The 26,232-nt window shown below is 35.7% G+C and overlaps 1 protein-coding gene across 1 annotated transcript; it reads right to left on the bottom strand.

Annotated features, from left to right (window-relative positions):
- Positions 1 to 24,640: 24,640 nt before the first annotated feature.
- Positions 24,641 to 25,360, bottom strand: NEUROG1 (neurogenin 1). Its single transcript, XM_051973495.1, has one exon. The coding sequence runs from the start codon at positions 25,358 to 25,360 to the stop codon at positions 24,641 to 24,643; it is 720 nt and encodes a 239-aa protein (XP_051829455.1).
- Positions 25,361 to 26,232: the final 872 nt, after the last annotated feature.

The raw sequence follows: 26,232 nt of genomic DNA, 5'->3' as shown, positions 1-26,232 counted from the left end.
ACTCTGCTACTCATCAGCAATTTAATGTAAAAAAGAAAGTCCCCCTAGCCTAATAGAAATTAACAATTTTTTGTTAAGTTATCAAACTGTGCATACCCTTTGATCCAGCAGTGCTACAACTGGGCTTATACCCCAAAGAGATACTAAAGAAGAGAAAGGGACCTGTATGTGCCAAAATGTTTGTGGCAGCCCTGTTTGTAGTGGCTAGAAACTGGAAATTGAATGGATGCCCATCAATTGGAGAATGGCTGAGTAAATTGTGGTATATGAATGTTATGGAATATTATTGTTCTGTAAGAAATGACCAGCAGGATGAATACAGAGAGGCTTGGAGAGACTTATATGAACTGATGCTAAGTGAAATGAGCAGAATCAGGAGATCATTATACACTTCGACAACGATATTGTATGAGGATGTATTCTGATGGAAGTGGACTTCTTTGACAAAGAGACCTAACTGAGTTTCAATTGATAAATGATGGACAGAAGCAGCTACACCCAAAGAAAGAACACTGGGAAACGGATGTGAACTATCTGCATTTTTGTTTTTCTTCCCAGGTTATTTTTACCTTCTGAATCCAATTCTCCCTGTGCAACAAGAGAACTGTTCGGTTCTGCAAACATATATTGTATCTAGGATATACTGCAACATATCTAACATATATAGGACTGCTTGCCATCTAGGGGAGGGGGTGGAGGGAGGGAGGGGAAAAATCGGAACAGAAACGAGTGCAAGGGACAATGTTGTAAAAAAAAATTACGCTGGCATGGATTCTGTCAATATATTGCATTGCAATTATTAAATAAATTATAAAATAAAATAAAATATTAAAAAAAACACAAAAAACCCAATTTTTTGTTTAGGCCTTTGTTTTTTATTTTTTAAAAAATAAATTTATTGGTAACTTTTACTTTTTATAAACAAAATTTTCCTCAATATTTCTCCTTGATTCCAGAGAACCATCCTATAAAACAAATTTTTAAAATTTTTTTGTTTGCTTTTTTCTTCACACTTCCCCTAATTACATGTAAAAACATTTTAAACATTCAATGTTTAAAAAAAAATTAACAACTTAAAAAATTCAAAAATTTAAAAATGTTCCAAATTTCCACCCCAAGGCAGCAAGCAATTAAAACAATTTTTTTTTAAGAAAGCAAAGAAAAAGATAAAGGGAAAAAGACCAAACAATCCATAAAAATGATTGAAAAAATATGAAAATATGTGCAAAGTATCATATTCTTTTATTATCACCTCAAAAGTGTGGAATAAGTGTATTTTCTCAGATTTCTTTTTTTGGAGCCATATTTGTTCGCTGTGATTTGCAACATCTATTTTGGATTCTTTTGAGATTGTTCTTTCCATTTACATTCTATCAAAATTTGTTTATATTGTGTACGTGTTGTTCCCCCCCCTCCCCCGAGGCAATTGGGGTTAAATGACTTGCTCAGGGTCACATAGCTAAGAAGTATTAAGTGTCTGGGCCAGACTTGAACTCAGGTCCTCCTGAATTTAGGGCTGGTTCTCTATCCACTGCACGACCTAGCTGCCCCTGTGTATGTGTTTTCTTGTCTTAAAGACATTAGATTATGTTGATCTTTTCATACTTTGCTGTATTCATCACAATCATCATTATCTTACAACATAGAAATATTCCATTAAATTCACAGTTTATCCATTCCTTAATTAGTGGGCATCTACTTTGCTACCACAAAAAGTTTTGCTAAAAATATTTTGGTGTGTATGGAGACTTTATTTTTATTAAAGATATCTTTGGAGTTTAATCTTAGTAGTGGAATCATTGGATCAAAGGTGTGGACATTTTAGTCACTTTCTTTGCATATATTCCATTTTTTCCCCTCGATGGGGGTCCAACACATTCACTGCTATGCTTATTTTCCCACAACTGCTCTAAAATATTGACTATTCCTACTTTTGGTCATCTTTGCTTATTTGCTGGATATAAAGTACAACCTTAAGATTGCTTTGCTGTGCATTTCTCATATTACTATTCATGATTTGGAGCATACTTTCATATAGATTTTAAGGTGCATTGCTTATGTAGGTAATATATATCAAGTTGGGTTTGTCTAATTGTGCCTAGGAGACTGTTCTAACTATCTCTAGAGCAAGCCTTCCAATACTAGCTTGCAACATTTCCAACTTCCATTGAACAAGATTTAAAGAATAAATACGATTAAAATGTAATTGGAAACTATTCAACAAAATACAAAAAATACAATAAAATATAAGTAGTGTTAATATGTGTTGTCTAACTTAATGTGAACCACAGGGATCCTTAAGTATGATTTACTAGGCTACTTCCAACCCTTCCTTGGTACCTTTGATCTAGAATCTCCTCTTTCCTTCTTGAAGAGAAATTCTGCTTAGAGGGAAACAGGAGATTTTGGGATATGAAGCTGGCCAATTCTTCTCTCTTCAAAGAGTTAGTATAACATGAGAATTATTCCTGCCCTTCTAAATATTCTTGTTCAAGGAGAAATAATTTTTAGATTCAAACCTCTTTCTTGATCTCTGTCTCCTCTGATCAGAGAAAATATATACATTAGAATATGCTGGAAACACATAGAATAAATAAGCTCATCAACTTGGCAAAGAGGTTTCTTAGCTCAACTGAGAGATATCCTCCCATCTCACTCAAAGGGAAATTCTCCAGTGTCTCTAATGTGGCAAATTGACTCTTCATGTTGGCTTCTTTCCTTTTTTTTTTTTTTTTTTTTCCTCCCCTCAGGGAAGCTCTCTAAAGAGACTGGAATCTTATGTACTCTCTCATTCTATCTTTTTGCCTTTCTGTCTTTCAAAGCTGGAAGCCAGAAGAACATACTCTCTTTTCTTTCAAGCTCTTGCCAACTCCTGCAGATATGGACCATCCCGGTAATTATTCTCTTCATCTTTGAAGAGTCTTATGCAAAATCCAAGCATATAGTTATAGTTATAGTTAATAGTTTTCAGTTCTTTTTTTGAAAACTATTTATCTCTTTGATTACTTATCTATTGAGGAATAACTTGATTTTTATATGTGTATGTTAATATTTGTTAATTATCTATATATATTAGATATTAAATCTGAGAAAATTATAGAAATTTTTTTCTCTGGTTTCCTTCTTATTAGGTGCATTAATTTTTACATAAATTAAGTTTCATGTAATCAAAGCTATTGATTTTTATTTTTTATAGTTAAGTGCCTTTATCCCTACCCATAGCTATGAGAGGTATATGGTTTGCTTTTTTTCTATTTTTTTATGACAAGATTTTTAATATTAAGGTCATGTAATCATTCTTAATTTATTTTGGACTATGGTGTAAGGTGTTCATCTAATTCTAATTATTGCCAAACTGTTTTTTCAGTTTTCCCAACTGTTTTTTTTTTAATTGACTAAGAAGTACTTTTCCAAGTAATTTGTTTTTTGGTCTATTGAATACTCATTATTGAGTTCCATTGTTTTTTATTTAAATTCATTTCTGATTCATTGTTTAATCTGTTCCATTGACCTACTTCTCTGTTTTTAAACCAATGGTAAGTCATTGTGTGAGAGAGAGAGAGAGAGAGAATAATAGATGTAGAATATTGTTTCCCCAATAATTAAGAAAATAATTTTATTGATATCTTTTATACAGATACATATTACATATATATACATATATTACATATATTCATGATAACATTTAGAGATTATTTTCAGTTCCTGTGAAATCTCTTATAACAAAGTAAAATAGTTGTTATTAAAAGTAATAGTTAAGTATTAGTTAACTAATAACCATGGGGAAACTCCAAATTTTCTGCTTTTGCAGAGTGAATATAAACAAAACAAAACAAAACAGTTTAGATTCTTACCAACACAGCTACTTGTGCTGTCCTAACACCTATTGCAGCAGAACTTTGAAGTTCACAACAGATTGAATAATGAACAAAAAAAAATACACTAAAAAATGACAGTAAGTGGCATCTTCTGTCCCGAAAAAGGACAAAAACATCATTCTCCCTCATTTAATCCTTACAACCCCAGAAGTAAGTGCTATTGTTATCTCCACTTTGCAATTTGAAAAAATGGTTAGATGAAGATCAGAGTCACACAAGTATAACTTTTTGAGGTAAGATAAACTCAAATTTTTCTGTCTCTAGGCCTAACACTCCATCCACTGCACTTCCTAGCCAGCTGCCTCAGTGGGAAGGGAGTTAAGACCTCACACTCAGTGAGTGCTCTATTGACAGAGAAGATATTGGTAAAGGTCTATAATTTGGAAGCAGCAAGGTTAGAGAGTGACTCCAGAGTAAGGATCCTGGAAGCTCTAGGTGATGATCAGTCCAGTAGCACATTGTGATGCTCAGATTGAGATTCTTAGTTTCATATAAAACCACCTTCCTCTTGTTGTTATTTAAGTTCAATATTTAACAAAATAAAAATTTTAAAGGAAAGAAAAAATAGTGGAAGAAGGTTCTCCTTCACTGCTTGGGAAGATTTCTTGTCTCTCCCACATGTGTATTTTAGGCAAACATAGGATTTGTAGAGCCTGCTGGTTTTAAAAAGAAAACCAAGAGAAAGAGAAAATTCCACTTCCTCATGACACTGCTATTAGTTCAGAGTAAGGTAGATCTTACCTTCTCACCCTATTTCCACAAATCATGAGACTCTGATTGTTCAGAAATGTCAAGATAGTTGAATATTTGCAGCTGTATAGATCTGAATTACTTCAGTGTTTGGGAAAGTGGAGTATGCTGGGAGCTGGGGGTTTTTTACTAAGGGGTCACACACCCCACTTCCATCATATCCCTGGAGATCTGTATGTCTATCAGAGGAGATTATTGAAACCCTTTGGGGCTGAGTAAAACAAAAACAGAAGATCCCACCATTGACACTTACTACTTATATTACCTTGGACAAAAGACAAACAAACAAAAAACCCACCCCAAACCTCCCTGGGTCTCAGTTTCTACTTTCTGTCAAATGAGAAAGCTGGATTGGTTGACCTCTCTAGAGCTATGGCCCCCTAGATCTCTCTCTCTCTCTTTCCTTCTTTCTTTCTTTCTCTCTCTTTCTCACTCTCTCTCTACAAATATAGACATATATGTATACCCACATACATATATATACACATTAGTACACACATTTATATATACACATATGTATGTATATATGTTTAACTTTTTTGATTGTAAAGTTAATGGTAATAAAGCTATAGTTAAATCATGTTTTCAAATAATAGTATAAACAATACAAAGTCAACTGAAGATTAGCAGCCAGATAATTGAGACTTCCAGTTTGAGATTTATAAAGCACTTTTCAAACCTTGATTACCTCATTTGATTGTCATATCAATGCTCTAAAGTAGGTACTATTGTTATTCTTGTTTTATAAATGAGAAAAACTGAGGGTTTTAAGAGGTAAAAGGGCTTGCCTAAAGTCATACAGTAAATAAGTCAGGTCTTTCTCTAGTCCCTTCTGATCTCTAGCCCTTATACCATACTTCTAGCAACTGAGGTGAAAGCGTGTGTGTGTGTGTGTGTGTGTGTGTGTGTGTGTGTGTGTGTGTGTCCGTGAGCTGGATAATTATTTTTATTCACTATTTCTATATACTTATAAAAAGCTACCAATCTTTAAGGGAAAAATAACAGCCCAAAATTATCTATATTCTACATGAAAATGTGACTTTTTTTCTTATTTATTTCAAAAACAAGGATCATTTCCCCCTAAGCTAGGGATCCTAGAATAATTTTACTCTTTGTGGAATATATATATGTGAAAGTATCAAGTAGCAAACATGGATAAAAAATCTAGGGAGTGCTTCTCCTTCAGTGTTCTTATAGCAGGAAACTGACTTAGATTGGATGGAAATTGTTAAAACTCTGTGGAACAATGAATGTGATAAGAGCTCCATGCAGTGTCTGAAGGTTTTCTACTGCATTCCATATGTAAATGTCAGCACGCTTCTAGGCACATCTAGAATAGAATTGTTCTGATGTTTTGTTTTTGGTTTGAGATTGAAGTCTGGGCGTCTTGGGACCAGTGACTCCAGATGACCTTGCTGTGCCATGGATGGGGCTAAATTTCAGCCCCCAGAGGGTACAGTCTACAAAACCTTCTGCCTGACAAGAGCAGGTGCAAGGAAACCAGAAGAAATCTTCCTTGCTTCGTAGACCGGGACTTGCTCTGGGCCAGGAATTAGGTTTCACAAGCCCTTAAAAGAAATGGAGAAAGCATGTCATTAAGAGAATCCAGACACAACAATTTATTTTTAAAACTCATACCTGTAACCACTAAAGCTAAAATCTTTATATTTTACAGTATAAGCTATATCTTTATTTTTCCAGAAACATCTAAGTAAATCTGACTTGAAAAAGAAAACAAAATAAAGCAAGCAAGCAAACAAAAAGAAATAAACAAAAAATCAAACCAAACCAACCAAACCAAAACAAACTAACCTACCATCTATTATCAGGGTAATGAATCATTAGACAAAGTTTATTTTAATATGACCTTGGGGAGGGAGGGAGGAGGTGAACCTTCCTGCCAAATTGTGTTTTGATTTTGTAGCTTGGGAATAAAAGGTATCCCTTCAAAACATTCAGATGCTCTTTAAAGATCCCTACTAGTCCCTCACCTTCCTACCCCAGGCATCCTTCCTATTAAACCTTCAGATTTGACACACACCTGCAAAGCCTCCCCTAGACCCCCACCCCCTGATGTCTATGTGCACAACAATGGCATTATGTAGCCCCTAATCAACTGGGAACACCTACTTTTGTCCTCTTAAGGCTTTCTGGCCATCTCAATAGAAGTCTTTTTCTTTATAAACCAGTGCAGACTGAAATAATTTATCCAGTCTCAAAAAAAAAAAAAAAAAAACACTTTTAAAAAGCCTACCAATTTCATTTCAACATACGCCTCCTCACTTTAGATTCTGGCTACCCATATAACATTTATCTGATCAGCTAATTATAATTTTAAAGAAATGGTTCCTATGCCATTAATCTGATTTTAAAAAACAAAACACCTTCAGGAAATGCAATTTTTCTTTCCTGTCTGCTTATTGGTTGGGACCCAGTTATATTCTTTAATATGTTTATGTTTGATGTTTCTTATAAATATAATTTACATTATTGCATTTAAAATGCTATATTCTCTGTGATCGTTGCGAAAACAAAAAACTTTCCTAATGTGGAAAAAATATAATTGAAAGAACAGAACGTGCATTTGTGGACACATTTTGAATTATCAATTAACAAATATTTATTAAATGTTGCTAATTGTATCAGGAATGGCCTTACAATAGTATTCTCAAAATGGTAGATATTTACTGAATGTTTGATAATAAAAAAATAGAACAACACCATTATCAAAATAACTATTATTTATGTATCACTTTAAAATCTCATTTGAACCTCTTAACTATTTCCACATCAATATGATGAGGTTCACAGATTTAGAGTAGGGAGAAATTTTATAAGCCATTGATTCCAATCTTCTCATATTTATAGAAGAGGAAATTAAGACAAAGAAACATAAAATGCTTGCAGAGGATCACACAGCTAATAAATATCTTAAGAAGAATTCGAATCCCTGTCTAGTGTCCTTTCCCACCATGACATTTAAGGTTCTTTCTGTTCTAAAATATTCCATAAGATGATCATAGATGAGGAGTTTGGAAGTCACCTAGTCCCAACATCTCATTTTCCAGATAAGAAAATTGGTCCAAGAGAGCTTGGTGATTGTCCAAGAAGACACAGAAGTTAGAGAAAAGATCTTCCAACTCCAGAGCTAATGTTCCTTCTTTTATGTCAGATTGGACCTCTTTTATTGATTCAACTTAACAAAAAGTTAAGTTCCTACTATTCATGAAATATTATTTAATCTCCAAGATATAGGGAAAATTTTCCTTTGACTCAGATTCATCATCAATTAATACTAACTCATATTTTCAAAGCACAGCAAACCCATCAAGTACACCTATGATTAACACCATTTTATTGAGGAGAAAAATGAAACTCAGAGAGGGTGAGTCATTTAGACAGGGTCACAGTTAATTTTAGAGGCAACATTCAAATAGAAGACTATTTGATTTTAAAATAAGACTCTTCCATTAGGAGCCTCATAGCTTGGACAAATGTGCAAGCTAATGCTCCCCAAACATCAGGATTGGGGTAAGTATGTGGATGGGATTCATAAATCCATCATGGTACAATAGAAAGTACATTGGATTTGGAATCAGAGGATCTGGGTTGCTTCTATAATTTATTACCTATGTAACCTTGGACAAGTCAATTAAACTTTCTCTGAGCCTCAGTTTCCTCATCTGTAAAATGAAGGAGTTAGACTAAAAATGATCTTCCTATGTAATTCTAAGTCTATGAGGTGCTAATCCTACCTTCTTATTTGTATTTATTCAAGGTTTTAAAATTATATCCTTGGAGGAAGCTTTTTTCTGTTTTCTTTTTCTTTCTTTCTTTCTTTCTTTCTTTCTTTCTTTCTTTCTTTCTTTCTTTCTTTCTTTCTTTCTTTCTTTCTTTCTTTCTTTTTTTTTCAGTAACTATCAGAAAGAATAATCTCCTTTCTAGTTTTATATTCTCTTTTTCATGCAATATCAGAGATTAAAGTTCCTGTGAAGAGTCAACTGAATTTTTTTTTTTCTTCAGGCCAATAAGCCTGTGAGGAATCAACTGAGGCTGCAAGTATCACTCATTTAAGCATGACCTTGGTGATAGAATTTATCTTTTTATGTGCTTATGCCTTATCTCCCCAAGGGCAAGGACAGATGGTGTGTTAGTATCTTTCTATCTGCTATAGGGCTTATTGAGCATAGATCTTGCCTACACAAGATCTCAATAATATTGTTTGTAAATCATTTATATAAGAATGGATAGAATGCTGAACAGGGAGGCAGGAAAGTCTAGTTTCAAATCTCTCACCTTTCACTAGATATATAATCTGGATTAGTCTCCTCTGCATGGTGACACTTTAATTATTACCATGTTTAATCTTATTTTTCTGAATTTTAGAGAAACACTGAGGAATATTTAGATTTTTTTCAAGAACACAGTTACAATTTCTTTTTAGATAATTTTAGATAATTCATTAATTAGCTCTAGGCCCCTTTTAATGGTACATTGGATCTGTAGTCAGGAAGACCCAAGTTCAAATTTACTATCAGGTACTAGCTAGATTTGTGATACTGGGAAAGTTGCTTAACCTCAGTTTTCTCATCTGTAATGTGGTGATAAGGTTTGCACCTACCTCCCAGAGTGTTTGTGAGGACAAAAGTAAACAGTATTAGTAAAGCGCTTTATAAACTTTAAAAGTGCTATGTAGATGTTAGCTATTTTTATAGTAATGATAATATTGTAATATATTTAATATATAGTAACTATAGTAATTTCTAGTTTCTCTATATAGTATTATACTTAATTTAGGACTAAATAAATATTTAATTTGCTAGATATGTGCTTTATTAACATAAATCAATATTAAAAACATAGATCATTATGTACAGTATTTTGGATCTGAGAAAGATCAGAGCCAGATTCACCTCAAATACTCACTTTAACAGTAGTTAATTTCTTTTTCACTTATGGAAACAGTCTTTCACAATTTAGTTTCTTTTTTGACTTTTTTTGGTTTACTTTTATTTTTTTGAATTCAATTTATTTTTATTTTCAGTTCCAATTTGATACCTCCTTGTTTCCCCTTCCTCGCTCATTGAAAAAGCAAGAAAAATAAAACTCATTGCAAATATGGATAAACATGCAAAACAAAAATTCACATTTCACTTTTTTCCCCAAAGGGAAAAACAAAAAAAAAGAAAAAAGAAAAAAAGTTTGAATTTGCATTTTGAGTCCACTAGCTCTTTATTTAAAGATGATCCTTTGGGATTGTGGCTGATCATCTTGTGGGTCAGAGTTGCTAAATCTTTCAAAATTGATTGTCTTTACAATATTACTGTCACTATATAAGTTGTTATCCTGCTTCTGCTTACTTCTCTTTGTTCCAGTTCATAGAAATCTTCTCAGGTTTTTCTGAAACTATTTTCTTCATCATTTCTTACAAGACAAAAGTATTTTATCACATTCATATAGCATGACTTATTTAGTTATTCCTTAATGAACAACCCGATAAGCAACCCCTTTAGTTTCCAATTTTTGTTGCCATAAATATTTTTGTACACACAGACTCTTTCTCTCTTCCTTTGATCTCTTTGGAGTTTAGACTGAGTAGCCATATCTTTGGATCAAAGGTTTTAATAGTTTTTGGGGCATAGTTTTTCATTGCTTTCTAAAATGGTTGGACTAGCTCATAGTTCCACCAATGATACATTAACCATTTCCCCACATTTGCTCAAGCATTAATCATTTTTTTTTACTTTTTTTTTCTTTTTGGGCAATCTTAGCCTATCCCATGGTTTTGTGATGGTACCTTAGGATTATTTTAACTTTCATTGCCCTAGTTTGTAGTGATTTAGAGAATTTTTCCCACATAGTTAGTGATAACTTGAATTTCTTTCCTTTGAAAATTGCCTATTTGTATTCTTTGACCCTTTATCAATTGGGGAATGGCTCCTATTCTTGTAAATTTGACTCATTTCCCTATATATTTTAGAAATGAGAAGTCTTATCAGAAAAATCTGCTGCAAAGGTTTTTCTCCAGTTTTCTTTTTCTTTTTAAAATTTTAGCTGCATTAATTTTGTTTGTGTAAAAAAGTTTTAATTTTATGTAATCAAAATTGTCCATTTTATTGACTGTGAATTTCTCTGTCTATTTTTTTGATCATGATCTCTTCCCAAAGCCATGGATTTGACAGGATTCCCCCCCACACACACACACACTCCTGCTTCACTAATTTGCTTCTAATTTCATCCCTTTTTCCTAAATCATGTACTCATTTTGAACGTATCTTGGTGTTCAGTGTGAGATGATGGTCTAGGGTTAGTTTTTGACATACTAAGATGTTCCAAGAGTTATTGTCAAATAGTGAGCTCTTTAGGCTTATCAAATTCTACATTTTATTCATTTTCTTCCATGTATTGTGGAATATGTTCCATTATTTAACTGCTTTATTTCTTCTTGTTTTGGTTATTATAGCGTTGTAATGTAATTTGGGATATGTCCCCCTTCCTTCCCATTTTTTAAACTGATTTCTTTAATATTCTTAACCTTTTGCTCCTCCAAATAATTTGTTTATGATTTTTTTTAGCTCTATGAAATAATTCCTTGGTAGTTTGATTGCTTTGCAATGGAATAAGTGAATTGATTTAGGTAGTATTGTCATTTTTATTATATTAGTTCAGCCTACTCATTAGCAATGAATATTTTCCCAATTATTTAGATTTGTATGTTTGTATAAGGAATGTTTTGTAATTGTATTTATATAGTATCTCTTTGTCTTGGAAGATATAATCTCAAGAGTTTTATACTTTATGTAATTCTTTTTAAATGCGATTTTTCCTGTCTCTTCCTGTTGAGTCTTGTTGATATATGCAGGAATATTAATGATTTGTTTATTTTATAGCCTGCCACTTTGTTGAAATTTTTAGTTATTTCAATTATTTTTAGTTGACTCTAGGCTTCTCTAAATAAACCACCATATTATCTGCAAAGAGTGCTTATACTTATTTTTTAAAATATCTTTTTGTTGTCTTGGTGCTATAACTAGTATTTATATTACAATATTGAATAGCAATGATCATAATGAACATTTTTACTTCATTCCTGATTTTATTGAAAAGGCTTCTAGCTTATTCCCATGACAGATAATGCTTGCTCTTGGTTTTAGATAGACACTACTTATCATTTTAAGGACAACTTTGTTTATTCCTGTGCTTTCTAGTTTTTTTTTTTTTTAACAGCAATGAGTGTTGTATTTTGTTAAGATTATTTAAGCATTCTATCTTTTTCTGTTCTGTTAATCTGGATAATTTATATTTTTGTAAATATTCAATCATTCAGTTTCTGTCATCTCAAACTACTAGCAGTATCTGCCTTTTCTGAAACATTCCTTTTGACTCATAAAGATTTAGTGACAGTGTTGGAGAGCCAAATTACATATGGAAAATACTTTAGATAACAAAAAACTTGGAAGATAATCATCACCTCCATTTTATATAAATGACCAAAAATGTCAAAACAAATGTAACAATGACAAAAAGAAGAAAACTAAAAGACACAATGTAATTCTTATTAGGGAAAAACAAACCCAAACCCCAATCTGAAGATTCAGCTTTTTAGCATGTCAATTCTGATGTTTTATACCCAGTGGTAAGGGTGACTCTGTGTCCCTTCAGGATATTTTAGTTTTAGATGTTGGTTTCTGGAGTTAATTCCAGAGGACTTTATACCCCTGGACTAGTTGAAGTACTGTGAATCAGATTAATTATGAAGTTTAAGGGTGAAGGAAAGGAGGTGGGAGACAGAGTAGTCTAGTAGATAGAGCATTAGACAAAGAGTCAAAAAGACTTTGGTTTGAATCCTATCTTAGGTATTTTCTAACTGTGTGATCCTGTATAAGTTGCTTAACCTCTCTGAACATAGTTTCTTCATCTATAGAATGGTGGAGTTGAACTTGATGATCTTTAAGTTCCCTACCATCTTTAAATTTATCATCCTATGAGTTGGCTATAGAAGAGTATGGAACCTGTGAGAGATTAGAATGGAGAAAGAAAGGAATCAGTGAGATTGGGGGATAGCTATGTGTATTAACAATGCATAGGAAGCAATAGGCAAGCAGCAGGAGAAATAGAAAGAAGAAGTAGAGTTTGTGATCATCAGGATGTAATAGTTAGGGGATCTCATCCGTCAGTAACATCCTAAATAAGAAAGAAATACCCACTGTAAGATACTTGAAAAGAATTCATGCAACCTCTGCCTGAAGACATTCAGTAAAGAGGGAATACATTGCCTCTCAAGGCAGGCCATTCCACTTTTACAGGCCTCTAATTATTAGGAATTTTTTCCAGACATTTAGCTTAAATGTACCCTTTGGCAGCTTCCATCCACTACTTCTGCCCTTTGGGGCCAAACAGAACAATTCTAATCCCTTTCCCATATGGCAGCTCTTCAAATTCTTGAAGATAACAATTATATCCCTCTTGAGTCTTCTCTTCTTCAGGCTAAATTTGTCCAGTTCTCAACCTTCTCTCAACCCCCTCACAACCATCCTCCTTTGTCTTCCCCAGGGTCAGCCTAGACACTGAGGAAAATTAATTGCTGACAACAAGTTAGTTTACAGAAGAGTGCAGTGGCAAAAGTGAAAAATAGATACAACTATACTTCCTACTATCCCAACAGGTTATCCTTATCTCTTAAGACCCAAGAGAACAAAGAATTTTAGGGAAGTATTTGGGATGGATTTGGGGGGACAGAATGGATGAATAGCAATGCTTGGTCTACTAAAGGTAAGGACTAATGATTTTTTAAAAAATCTCATTTACAGCAAAACATTTTATTAAAATCATAGACTGCAAGGAAGTCATAGAAAAATTATAAAAATGACTGATAAAGACAAATAATAGATGATTGAAGAGAAATAAATATTCGATGAAAAGAGTCATTTTCATAAACAAGCAATTTGAAACAAAGAAAATGGAATCAAAAGTATCTTGAGGAAGATGATGGAATTATAATAATTCTTCCCCTTTCCCCCATGACAATGGAATGACTCTAAGAATTTCTAAATTGGTACAGAAGTCTAGTTAAAGAATTAAATAGAAATGCTTAAGAAACAAGGAGAAAAATTAAAGTTCTTAAGGAAGAAATGAATATATTGATAAGAGACTAGAAATTTAGAACAGAAGATAAACTCTCCAGATGGGTAGGTTTTTCAGAAAAAAGTTAATTGTGGCATTGGAATGCAAAAATGCAAATTCAGAAGAAAAATCAACTGAATGAAATCAAAAGATGACAAGATTGGAAGAACACATCTGAGTTCTGCAAAACAAGAATGCTGAATTGACAACAATATGGGAAATGGCAATCTAAGGATGATAGATTTTCCAGAAATCATGAAAAGGATAAATATAAATAACATGTAAATAAATAACATCTGAAAACTCCATAGTTATATAAAAGAGAAAGAGAGAGAGAAAAAGAGAGAAAAAGAAAGAGAGAGAGAGAGAAAAAGAGAGAAAGAGAGAGAGAAAGAGAGAGAGATTGTAAAGCTGAGCTCTGTGAAATTAAAAAGCCAGTCATAATCCTGAAAAGGAAGAGATAGTGATGTATACTTTCCTTCTCATGACTGAAAGGGAGGCAGGGGTGTATTTGGAGTATAAGGGCAAAATGTTTAATATAGATAGATAAAGATGCAGCTGGAATGGCAGAAAGGACTAAAATGAACTTACTAGCTATGTGAACTTGAATAAGTCACTTAAACTTCTTTCATTTTGTTTCTTCACTTTTAAAACTTGAACAATAATAACTTCTAGCTTTCAGGTTCATGAGGTGAAAAGGAGATAATATACATATAAAGCACTCTTTAAATCTTGTGTCAACTGCTACTTGGTGACGTCTCTCTCTACCTTTTCTTTGGTGATGGGTATAAGAGAAAGATAAGATAGGTTGGTGCATATGTCAGATGCTATTGCACCAGATGAAATACTAGTAGGAAGAGACTCTTTTTTCCAAAATGTTGTAGGTCAAAAGTCCAAAGAAGAAAAATATAACCAATGAGAAAGAAATGGGTGCAGGTCCTGATGTCATGATATTAACTAGAATGATAAAGATTCATTTCTGGCAAGAAGATAACTGTGCTGAACAAAAAAGACTTTTGGGTATAAGGCTGTATTGCAGTAAGAGTGACAAAGTTGAAGGTATCAAATAGAATTGATGTAAGCTACAGAACTAGTCTTACAATGCAGAGGACTAAGAGATTCTCATTTAGTGATATAAGTTTTTTTTTTAATTTTTATTTAATAATTACTTTATATTGACACTCGTTTCTGTTCCGATTTTTTTTTCCCTCCCTCCCTCCACCCCCTCCCCTAGATGGCAAGCAGTCCTTTATATGTTGGATATGTTGCAGTATATCCTAGATACAATATATGTTTGCTTATATCCCAAAGAAATACTAAAGAAGGGAAAGGGACCTGAATGTGCCAAAATGTTTGTAGCAGCCCTGTTTGTAGTGGCCAGAAACTGGAAAATGAATGGATGCCCATCAATTGGAGAATGGCTGGGTAAATTGTGGTATATGAATGTTATGGAATATTATTGTTCTGTAAGAAATGACCAGCAGGATGAATACAGAGAGGACTGGCGAGACTTACATGAACTGATGCTAAGTGAAATGAGCAGAACCAGGAGATCATTATACACTTCGACAACGATATTGTATGAGGACATATTTTGATGGAAGTGGATTTCTTTGACAAAGAGACCTGAGTTTCAATTGATAAATGACGGACAAAAGCAGCTACACCCAAAGAAAGAACACTGGGAAACGAATGTGAACTATCTGCGTTTTTGTTTTTCTTCCCGGGTTATTTATACCTTCTGAATCCAATTCTCCCTATGCAACAAGTGATATAAGTTTTCTAAGATAATTGGTACTTTCATTTATTTATGTGTGTGTGGAGGGGTAGGGATTCTCTTAAATTCCCCAGCAAAAAGAGAGAGTTGAGGAATGTTTATCATTTTGCTGAGAACTAGTACTATCATTATTTCAAGTTTGTTTCCATCAAATGTGCATTTGTAAGTGATCTGTATTTAACATTTATTTTGTCCATTGGAATTACCTGTCTCGTGCCTGACTCATATTGTACCTTTTCATATGGGATGATCCTTTTGGGGACATTCTGGACATGAACCACACTTGAATCTTTTGTAATTTTCCTTTGGAAGTTGTGTTGGGGACATAATGAGTCAAAGAATATGAGAAAAGTGTCTGACCCTCTTTAAGGTGTTCAGATTCTCCATAGGGCTGACTAGTCTAGATTGAATACATGGATCTAGTCAGAGCTTCTCTTTAGTAGAAAGTGGGTAAATTCAGTGGTCCAATGCACTAGGCCAAACTACAGGTCCTTATTGTTAGATATGAAAGATCAATAAGCCTCCAAATTTGTACCACATTGCAAGTCAGTTCAAAGTATCAGGCTGGCAGATGACTTATAATTATGTATTTATTATTTTGTTTCATAATAACTTCTGTTTAAGGGCAATAAATAATATGAGGGGGAATAATTTAAGAAGTAATTACAAAGTAAATGTTTGATCTGTATTATGAGAATTTAGTCAGAGGTTTCTTGGAAGTGGTTCAAATATTTTCAAAATAACCCTGCAAGCTCAATCTTCTGTAATGCTTTTTGGTTAACAAAGTACTTTTAGTCAAAACTTCCCTTCATATCATACTCATTTTATAGATGTAAAAATGGAAAATCAGAGGGATAAAATGACTAAGAAATATAGTAGTATGTTGTAGACTCTAGTGATTTGTAACCCTCTTTTTTCAGTCTTAGCAAAGATTTGTGTGTGTGTGTGGGGGGTTTAAGAATTTTATAGCATGTCAGGAGTGTATGATGTACAATTGACACACTTTTAAGTATCATTTGGATAACTAGCATTCACTCCCTTGCTTTTTTGAGGCTAGACAATCAACAAACCAATACATTGACTCCTTATTTGTAGTTTTTGCCAAATCTTCTGTGTCAGTATTCACACTTTAATGATCTGAAAGTCTATTTGATCTGTTTTCAACACACTCCTGCATGTGCTTCCCTTTCTTAGTCACAAATAAGATAATATTTTCCCTCTAGATGAGAGGAGAGGAAGTCCTTAGTCCTATGGATACTTAATTTTCATTCTCCAATACACTTTTGTTCTCCTTTTAAGGGATAATCTTAGTTCTGTTGCTCTTCTTCCCCTCAATTTCACACCTAAATGAATGCCTGACTTGGACCTATTAGTTGATGATCAAAAATAGAATTTTCTTGAGTTAAACAGACCCTCACCCACAGCCCAAAGAATTAATTTAGTTCAACTTTCCTTTGGATCTTATTTAGATTTGAATGAAGGTATAGATATGTTTAGAAAATATGCAGATCACAGGAAACTGGAAAGATTAGCAAAAATGCTGGACGATAGAATAGGAAGCCAAAAAAAAAAAAATCTTGACATTTCCAAATGATGATGCTAAAGTAGATTTACTTATTTATTTTTGCTTCCAATCTACAGGTCAGGGATCAGGCTGCTGCTGAATTAATTAGTTTGTTAGTAGTTTCATGTGTGTGTGTGTGTGTGTGTATGTGTGTGTGTGTGTGTGTGTGTGTGTGTTTGGTGTTGTTGTTGTACTCTTCAAGGCTCCATAAGGCAGAGAGACTACCAAGATCATTTTTGATTCACTCAGCTTCAAGACTTAGCCTAAGTCAGAGTTGTCTAGAATGGAGGGTGAGTCAGTCTTCACTTTTGCTCCTTAGATTTATCTAGTCCCAGACTTCTAGGCCAGGGCTTCTTAAACTTTTTCACTCGTGGCCCCTTTTTACTGGAGAAATTTTTATGTGACTTCAGGTATGTAGGTATATAAAATAGGCATACACATGAAAAATTTTCTGATAATAAATCAGTAATTTTGTGACTCCACCACATTCAGTTAAAAGACCCCACATAGGATTGTGATCTTAAGCTTAAGAAGCTGGGCTCTAGGACATGCTTCATCCTTCCAGATACACATAAGAACACTAAGATACTAGGGCTTAGCTATCAAAGGTATCTTGTCAGTTGACTTGCTGCCAGTTGCTACCTCTCTCTTCTTTTCTCCTAATCCTATGTTTCACTTCTTGCTCAAATAATAATAGAATCAACATTGGTATTATTATTACTCTTCTATTCTTTCATCTATGGTTTAACTTCTAATAGATTGTAAGCTCTTTGAGAACAGGGACTGTCTTGTTCTTATATTTATATTCCCAGTTTGCCTTGTACAGGGTCTGGTAAATAGTAAATGCTTAATAAATGCTTATTGATTGATTAAAGGTCATTTGAAAATGAGGAATCAGAGTCATGGAGAGAAAAGTAAATTTTTTAGGATCACATACATTGTAAATGAACTGGTATTCAAGCCCAAATCTTCTGACTTCAAATTTATTTCTCAAATATGATAATATGAATAATTGATTTAGAGGTGGCAGGAACCTGAGAAGTTATCAAGTTCAACTCTTCTTTTCTTTCTTTTCTTTTTTTAATTATAGCTTTTTATTGACAAAACATATGCACGGGTAATTTTTCATCATTGACCCTTGCAAAAACTTCTGTTCCAAATAGTCCCTTCTTTCCCTCCACCTCCTTTCCTAGATGGCAAATAGTCCCATATATGTTAAATATGTTAAAGTATATGTTAAATACAATATATGCATACATATTTATACAGTTATCTTGCTGCACAAGAAAAATCGGATTTAGAAAGAAGGTAAAAATAACCTGAGAAGAAAAACAAAAGTGCAAGCAAACAATAACAGAAAGAGTGAAAATTCTATGTTGTGGCCTACACTCATTTCCCAGTGTTCTTTTTCTGGGTGTAGCTGGTTCATTACTGATCAACTGGAACTGATTTGGACCCTCTTATTGTTGAAGAGAGCCACATCCATCAGAATTAAACATCATATAGTATTGTTGTTGAAGTGCATAATGATCTCCTGGTTCTGTTCATTTCACTTAGCATCAGTTCATATAAGTCTCTCTAAGCCTCTCTGTATTCATCCTGCTGATAATTTCTTATAGAACAATAATATTCCATAACATTCATATACCACAATTTACTCAGTCATCCTCCAATTGATGGGCATACATCCAGTTTCTAGCCACTATGAAAAGGGCTGCCACAAATATTTTTGCACATACAGGTCCCTTTCCCTTCTTTAATATTTCTTTGGGATATAAGCCCAGTAGTAACACTGCTGGATCAAAGAGTATGCACAGTTTGATAACTTTTTGAGTATAGTTCCAAATTGCTCTCTAGAATGGTTGGATCTGTTCACAACTCCACCAACAATACATCAGTGTTCTAGTTTTCCCACATCCTCTCCAACATTCATCTTTATCTTTTTCTGTCATCTTAGACAATCTGACAGGTGTGTAGTGGTATCTCAGAGTTGTCTTAATTTGCATTTCTCTGATCAATAGTGATTTGGAACATCTTTTCAAATGACTATAAATAGTTTCAATTTCTTCATCTGAAAATTGTCTGTTCATATCCTTTGACCATTTATCAATTGGAGAATGGCTTGATTTCTTATAGAGTCAATTATCAGACCCTTTAACTATAAAAATGTTTTCCCAATTCCCTACTAATCTTGTCTGCATTAGTTTTGTTTGTACAACAGCTTTTTAACTTGATATAATCGAAATTTTCTATTTTGTGATCAATAATGATCTCAAATTCTTCTTTGGTCACAAATTCCTTCCTCTTCCACAGGTCTGAGAGGTAAACCACCCTATGTTTTTCTAATTTATTTACAATCGCATTATTTATGCCTAGATCATAAACCCATTTTGCTCTTATCTCGGTGTATGGTGTTAAGTGTGGGTCTATGCCTAATTTCTGCCTACTAATTTCAAATTTTCCCAGCAGTTTTTGTCAAATAGTGAATTCTTATTTCAAAAGTTGGGGTCTTTGGGTTTATCAAACACTAGATTGCTATAGTTATTGACTATTTTGTCCTGTGAACCTAACCTATTCCACTGATTAACTAGTCTATTTCTTTGCCAATTCTAAATGGTTTTGGTGACTGCTGCTTTATAATATATCAAATCTTATTTTCAAAATGAGGAGACTGAGGTCAAAAGAAGTTAAGTCAACCAAGTGGTATGTCAAAGGAAGAATTTAAACGCATATCTTCTGACTCCAGATTGATATGTGCCCTCTGTGCCTTCATACTCTATGGATAATCTAAGGCTAATTCTGTAATATGCAGTTTTATTTCCTCAATTTATGCTCTCTTCACAATATTGATGAACTTGTTTTTTGAGAGTAGAGGTAGAGCCTTCACTTGCTAAAAGAAATCTTTTTTCTTTCTTTGTCTCTTTTCATGTGCAATTATGTCACCTGGGCCTATTTATTTAATTTATTTTTCACAAACCTAAATAAATATTTCTATTTTTAATAGGGGAAATTGGAAAAAGAAGGGATTAAACAGTCTTGGCAATTGCGTTTCACTTTGTTTTTAATCACAAAGTCCCATAAAATATAAGAAGTATAAATGTAAAATTCCGCTCTTAAATTAAAAAAAAATAACTTTTTAAGAACAAGAAGAGTTTTTTCATGAAAAACAAACAAACAGGGGCAGCTAGGTGGTGCAGTGGATAGAGCACCAGCCCTGAAGACAGGAGGACCTGAGTTCAAAAAAACACTTAACACTTCCTAGCTATGTGACACTGGATAAATCACTTAAGCACAATTGCCTCAGCAAAAACAAAAACAAAAACAACAAACAAACAAAAACAAACAAAGTACAAAATCTCAGGGATTTTAACTGACTAAAATCTTAATGAGTCAACAGAATGACGTGGAGACAGCATTAATAGGAATTTCATATTCATAGTAAGGGTGATTATAGATTCTGTATTGGTTAGATTAGTTTTTGGGGCCATATTCAAGAGAACTATTGATAAATTGGAATAAGACTACAACAGGGTAACCAGAATATTCAAAACTATGGTATATTAAGATCAATTGAAAGACTTGGAGATGGTCTTCTTGGGGAAGAAAAGAATTAATAGGATTCTGGAAGCTACCTTCAGATATTAGAAGGACTTTGAATAGAAAACAAACATTTCTCTTAGTTAACAAAGAAGAGAACTAGGATTAATAGGTGAAAATTATGGAGATTCAGATTTTGGCTCAATTAAGAAAAAAAGAGAATTATCTAATAAACAGAGCAGCTCTACAATGAAACAGAATGCCATGTGAGATAGTGAGCTAGAAGAATTCAAGCAGAGGATGGATATTCTCACTAAAGGATGAGGAAAAGCCATATATATATATGGCTTCTACAATGTATATGTAACTGTAGTAGAAGTCATATTTTTAGTGGGGAAGCAATACCCACAGGTGAAAACTGGAAAAAAAAATTCATTGAGCAGGACAAATATGAGTCCCAAAGGTTTGGGCAAATGATACTGAAAGGAGCATTGTCAGGGGTTCAAATCCTGTCTTCTGACTTCACTATTCTTGTAACCAAATTAAGTCTTAGTTCTTTCATCTGTAAAATGACATCATAATATTTCCAGTACTTAACTTACTCACAGGATTGTCTGCTAAAGAATGTGAGCAAGACTTAATTTGAAAAGATGTACTGAGCCCAAGGAAGCTCCTGATCTATCCTTCTAAGAATGCAGACTGGGCTTTTTTATAGAATAGGACCTTAATAAATATAAACTGAATTAGTTCAGTGACAGATAATCTTCGAAAACAGAGCATTTTAGAACCAGAAGATCATCTTGTTCAATCTCTTCATTTTATAAATAGGAAATTTGAGGCCAAGAGAAGAAAAGGACAAGATCACAGAGTTGTACTATTATATTCTGGGATTCTGGTCAGGTTGAGTCTTAAATTGAAAAAAAAAATCCATTTCTCATTCTTTAAACATTGGTAGCCCCTGCAGGCTATGTTAGTGACCATTGACCAGAAAATTCTAAATAAACAGTTGTTTATCTTGTCTATTTTGGTCAATGTATAGAAAATAAGGATTTTAACTACCTTTTCTCTACTTTTAAAAACTACTCTCCCTTCCCCTTTGAGTCGACATGTGCTGGTCTTTCCTAGGAGAATAGCATTAAGCAGAGAGTGGGGAGAAACAGTAGTCCTGGTGAGCCCTTAGTGATCGATGTCATTAAGGACTTTTCTTGCCTGTTATTGTTAAAGAGTTGGGAATATGGTTTGCTTTTCTTGGTCTGGGAGGGAATAATGATGATTCTCCTTATTTTAAAGTCCTTTCCTGCTGCCCACAGCTACATACAGCTGTCTGAGACAAAGGCTTGAGACTCTGTGTCACTGGATTGGTTGCAGGATGCTAGCTAGAGCTTTGGGATTTGTTTCCTGGTGGGTCTTCTGAGGGCTTAAAAAAAATAAAGGAAAAATACAAAACCTAGTGTTCTTACCCTCTATTCCAGACACGTGCACCTACAGCAGGACTGAACAGACACCCTTGGTGAAGGCACAAATAGAGGATTTACTCTTTCTTCCACAAACAGAAGGAGTCTTCCAGCCATAGACTGAAATGAGTAACTTCCAAGAGCCCTTGTGCATAAAGAAAACAGAAAATCCCATCTTTCCAGGAACATACTTGTATTTTTTACAAGAAAAATAAAGCCAAATACAACTAGTGGAAGGATGTAATTGAATGGTGATAGAGGCAATGGTGGGGAAATTGAAGGGGAAGAGGAAGTAAAAAAAAAAAAAAAAAAAACAAACAAACAAACCATGAGTGATTCTTTTTCCTCAGAGATTTTTGGAGAATTAATTCTTCTGAATTCTGAGGTTGTGTCTGAAGTCTTCCCTTTCATTGTTGTACTTTCTTTGTCTGTTTGAATGCAACTACCCCAGCAAACTGTTTACTACCTTGCCCCAAAAGTACATTTGTAAAATCTAGAAGCTGAGGCTTCAGTTAGTCGAATTAACTCAAGGGATATTGAGTTTGCTATTTGAGGCTACGAATCAGTAATCAAATCAAAGGAGAGAGGAGTTCAGCAGCATACATCAAAAAAGGAGGAAGTGGTCAAGGCTGTTTCTGGACAACTCTCAACATACATTCTTTCCCATAGTATTGCATTTGTCACTTTCCCTAGTCTATTTTCTTCCACCATTCTCTTCTAGTGTTATCAAAGAGGAGTGGCCTGAGAAGTTTTGTTCTAGACCATTTTGAAAAGCACTCCATGCATGTCAGAGCTTCCAGAACTGTCACTTGTAACTCCCCTAGTTTTGAAATTAAAAACAGAGAATCCTGTTGACTAATACCCCTTGTTAGCTAATTGTTTAACAACAAATAAATAGGAGACAGCCAAAAATGTCCCACTGTTTGGATGACTGATTTCACTGTCGGCAAATGAAGACCCCTCAGCCTTTGTAGTCCCCATGAGAATGTTGTTCTCTTTGGAGTTGACTGAACAAAGATAGAGATCCAACCTTGGAGCATTGCTCTGGAGTTTCAGTTTAGCCTTTTCCTAGGCAGACAGATTGGTGAGCCAGCCTTCATTCTGTGTTTGAGCAAATGTAATCACTCATCCACTTACAAGCAGCCCTTACACCTTTCTAGTGTGACCAGTCATTCATATTCCAATGGACTGATGTTTGAGGGTAACCTGGATATTCATCCAGGAAACTTCAATAGAGAACAATTCTAATGTATTGTTTACAAATCAATTTCCCCTTTCAAATAGTCGGTTGGGAGAATGGAGTAGCCAGAGCAAGTCTGCCCAGTGCCTCACACCTGTCACTCTTCACTTCCTAGCCAATGGCCACACTCTATTGATTCTTTAATCCCTGCTCTTTGAAAACCTGAGCCAGCTGATGGCTCGGTAATTCAAAAGAAATTTCTTTCCTATAGAGCCCACCTCTACAGGTAGTGGCGCAGGGCTAATTTTCCCAGAGAAAATCTTAATTGGTTTATTGTGAATGAATTGGTAAAGCTTGTAATGGTTTTGTTTAAGGTGGAAGGAAACCATGGCCCCCAAACTCAGGTTGATAAAACGACCTTTAAGGCCCTTTCAAACTAAGTCTTATTTTAGAGAGATCAGAGAAAACTCTCAATTGTCTGATGACATCAGACGGTGAGAATTTGAGTTTAGGACTATTATAGAGCTTACCTTCCCTTGCTACCCCCTCAACCATGAGTGGCAACTTCCCCAACGGATTGATATACTTCCTCAGCCTTAGGAGAGCTGAGAGGATTGAATCAGCAAAGTACTAAAGAAACTTAAACGTTAAAAAACAAACAAAAAAAACCCTTTTTATTTACACGGAATATCTGAAATACAGAAAGTGTAAACTTTCAGATCATATACATAATAATAGAATAAACTCTTTATGTACAAAAATACATTTTCATATGAATGAAACATCTTGAATAAATTAAACTCCTATGCAGCGCCGCGGTTGAATAGCCCGTGTCTGCTGCGCTGAGCCCTTCTCTATAGCACTACGACGGTGCTGGAGGTCACGATACATAATGCATGAAGCCCACTCCTTGTCTCTCCTTTTTAAGCCTTTTCATTGTATTGTCTGCCCGTTCAAACCGAATTTTCATGCTCGTTTTTCTTCATTAGAGTTCTACAAATTGTAAAATTGACTTTTCACCTCGTCTTCAGCAGCTGACCTGCCCCTTTGCTAACTCCCCCTGCAGTGGGGGCTCAGCTCAGCGGCGCCACAAAGAAGGGAGTGTTGGGGAAGTTCACAAAGTGCAAAAAGGGAAGGACGCAAAGTGAAGGATTCTGCTAGGGGCTGGAGGGACCAAGGTGACTTAGAGCCCCAAGGATTATCTCTGAGGATAGCTGAGCATTTTTAACTGCATCCCTACCCACACACACACTTACACCCATACCTACTTCTCCACCCTTCCTCTCCTTTAGAGTTCAGGGGATTTCCCCGAGGTCATTTGTGATGTGCCCGCCTGTGTCAGAACGAAGTCTGTGTATGGGCGCACCATGGGTTTGGCTAACGATAGGGCTCAAAACACGGAACGCCGTGGACTAAGTCTTTGGGTAGACCAGGGAAGAAGAGGGGGTCGGGGTTTCCGCAGCCAAAGTCTTCGGAGGCTGCTGGGCTGCTTGGGTTAGAGAGAGGGGATGAGGAACAGCAGGAGGAGGGTGGGGAGAACGAAGAGGAGGAGGAGGCTACAGGTGGGGAAGCACTGGAGATCCACGATTCTCCATCGCTGGCTGAGTTGGGAGAGTCGGCAGGGTGGAGGTAGGTTGGTAGGAGCAGCTCCTTGGGGGGCCCTTGCAAATACTGGTCAGCAAGACGCAGGGTTTCAGCAAGGGCCCAGATGTAGTTGTAAGCAAAGCGCAAGGTCTCGATCTTGGTGAGTTTGGTTTCATCTGGGAAGGTGGGCAACACGCTTCGCAATTCGTCCAGGGCTGCATTCAGGTTGTGCATCCGATTGCGTTCTCGATCGTTGGCCTTCACCCTACGGGTCTTGCGGAGGGTATGCAGCAGTGCCTCGCTCCTTACCCGGCCACGGCCTCGTCGTCTCTTGCGCTCCTTTTCCTCTTCTTCCTCGTCCTCTCTCAACTCTTCTCTCCGGTGCTGTTCGGAGTGCTGCGCGGAGGAGGTGGCCTGCAGGAGCCCATTGCTGTCCTCCTCGTCTGTGAGAAAATATGACAGGTCGCTGCTGTTTTCGAAGTCAGAGAGGTTGCTGTCCACGAGAGAGGCCATTCCTGGAGGGAAACAGAAAGAGAGAAACAGAAAAATTGTTAATGAATAATATACTTTTTGGAGGGGAGAAGGTGAAGGAGGGAGTGCAGGGTCTCTCCTTAGTTGTGAGGGAATTGCGTTCTTTACAAGACCCACTTACTTGTAGAATTCCGAGTCCCGGCCCAACCCCTCCCCCTAAGCGGGGTTTCTTAGACCGGGAGGAAATTGAAAGTTCCCGGAAACTTCCGGGCTAGGCCGCCTAAGAGGGGCCACGCGACAGTCTTGTCTCTGCTTCTATCTCGCGGGTGATCAGCTCGTGTGAGCACAGAGTGTGGCACACGACTGGCCTTAGGACACCTTATATACCCTGAAAAACAATAGGTGCTTCCATCCCCTTCGGCTCTCCCTCTCTTGGCCCCCTTCCCCTCCCTCCCCCCCCCATCGGTTTCTCCTTTCCCACTCCCTCCACCCCCGCCGGAGAGAATGAATGGAGAGAGGCAGCAGGTCGGCCCCGTGCTGCACCCTGGATAATTTGCATAATTTATGCAGGCGGGGGTGAATCTCCCTCCCCCTTCCCCCTTGGTCCCCGGAGTGTGCCTATAATTACTGCGGACCAATCGCAAGGCAGAGCGGCCGCGGGCCACGTGAGTTATCTCCGGGTTAAATCCTGATTGAGCTTCATTAGAATATTTGGAAGGGAAGGGTTTGTGAGGGATTGGATCCCAAGGAGGTTAGACTTGGGGGTGAAGGAAAGCACACTCCTCTCCTCACAAAGTCCCAGTAGCCCCAGGATTCTAGTGCGCGAGGATAAGGGGGTGGCATACAGGGAAGGATAGCATTGCTACCTCCAACAAAATTAAAAAGTTCACTGACTGGAGCTAGGAAAGACCTCT

Source organism: Antechinus flavipes, chromosome 2 (genome assembly GCF_016432865.1).
Source record: "Antechinus flavipes isolate AdamAnt ecotype Samford, QLD, Australia chromosome 2, AdamAnt_v2, whole genome shotgun sequence".
NCBI lineage: Eukaryota > Metazoa > Chordata > Mammalia > Dasyuromorphia > Dasyuridae > Antechinus > Antechinus flavipes.
This window is presented reverse-complemented; position numbering and strand designations above follow the sequence as displayed.

Bases quoted from the DNA above. Each gene is read 5' to 3' on its own strand.
- NEUROG1 (XM_051973495.1), bottom strand. From the start codon at position 25,360: ATGGCCTCTCTCGTGGACAGCAACCTCTCTGACTTCGAAAACAGCAGC.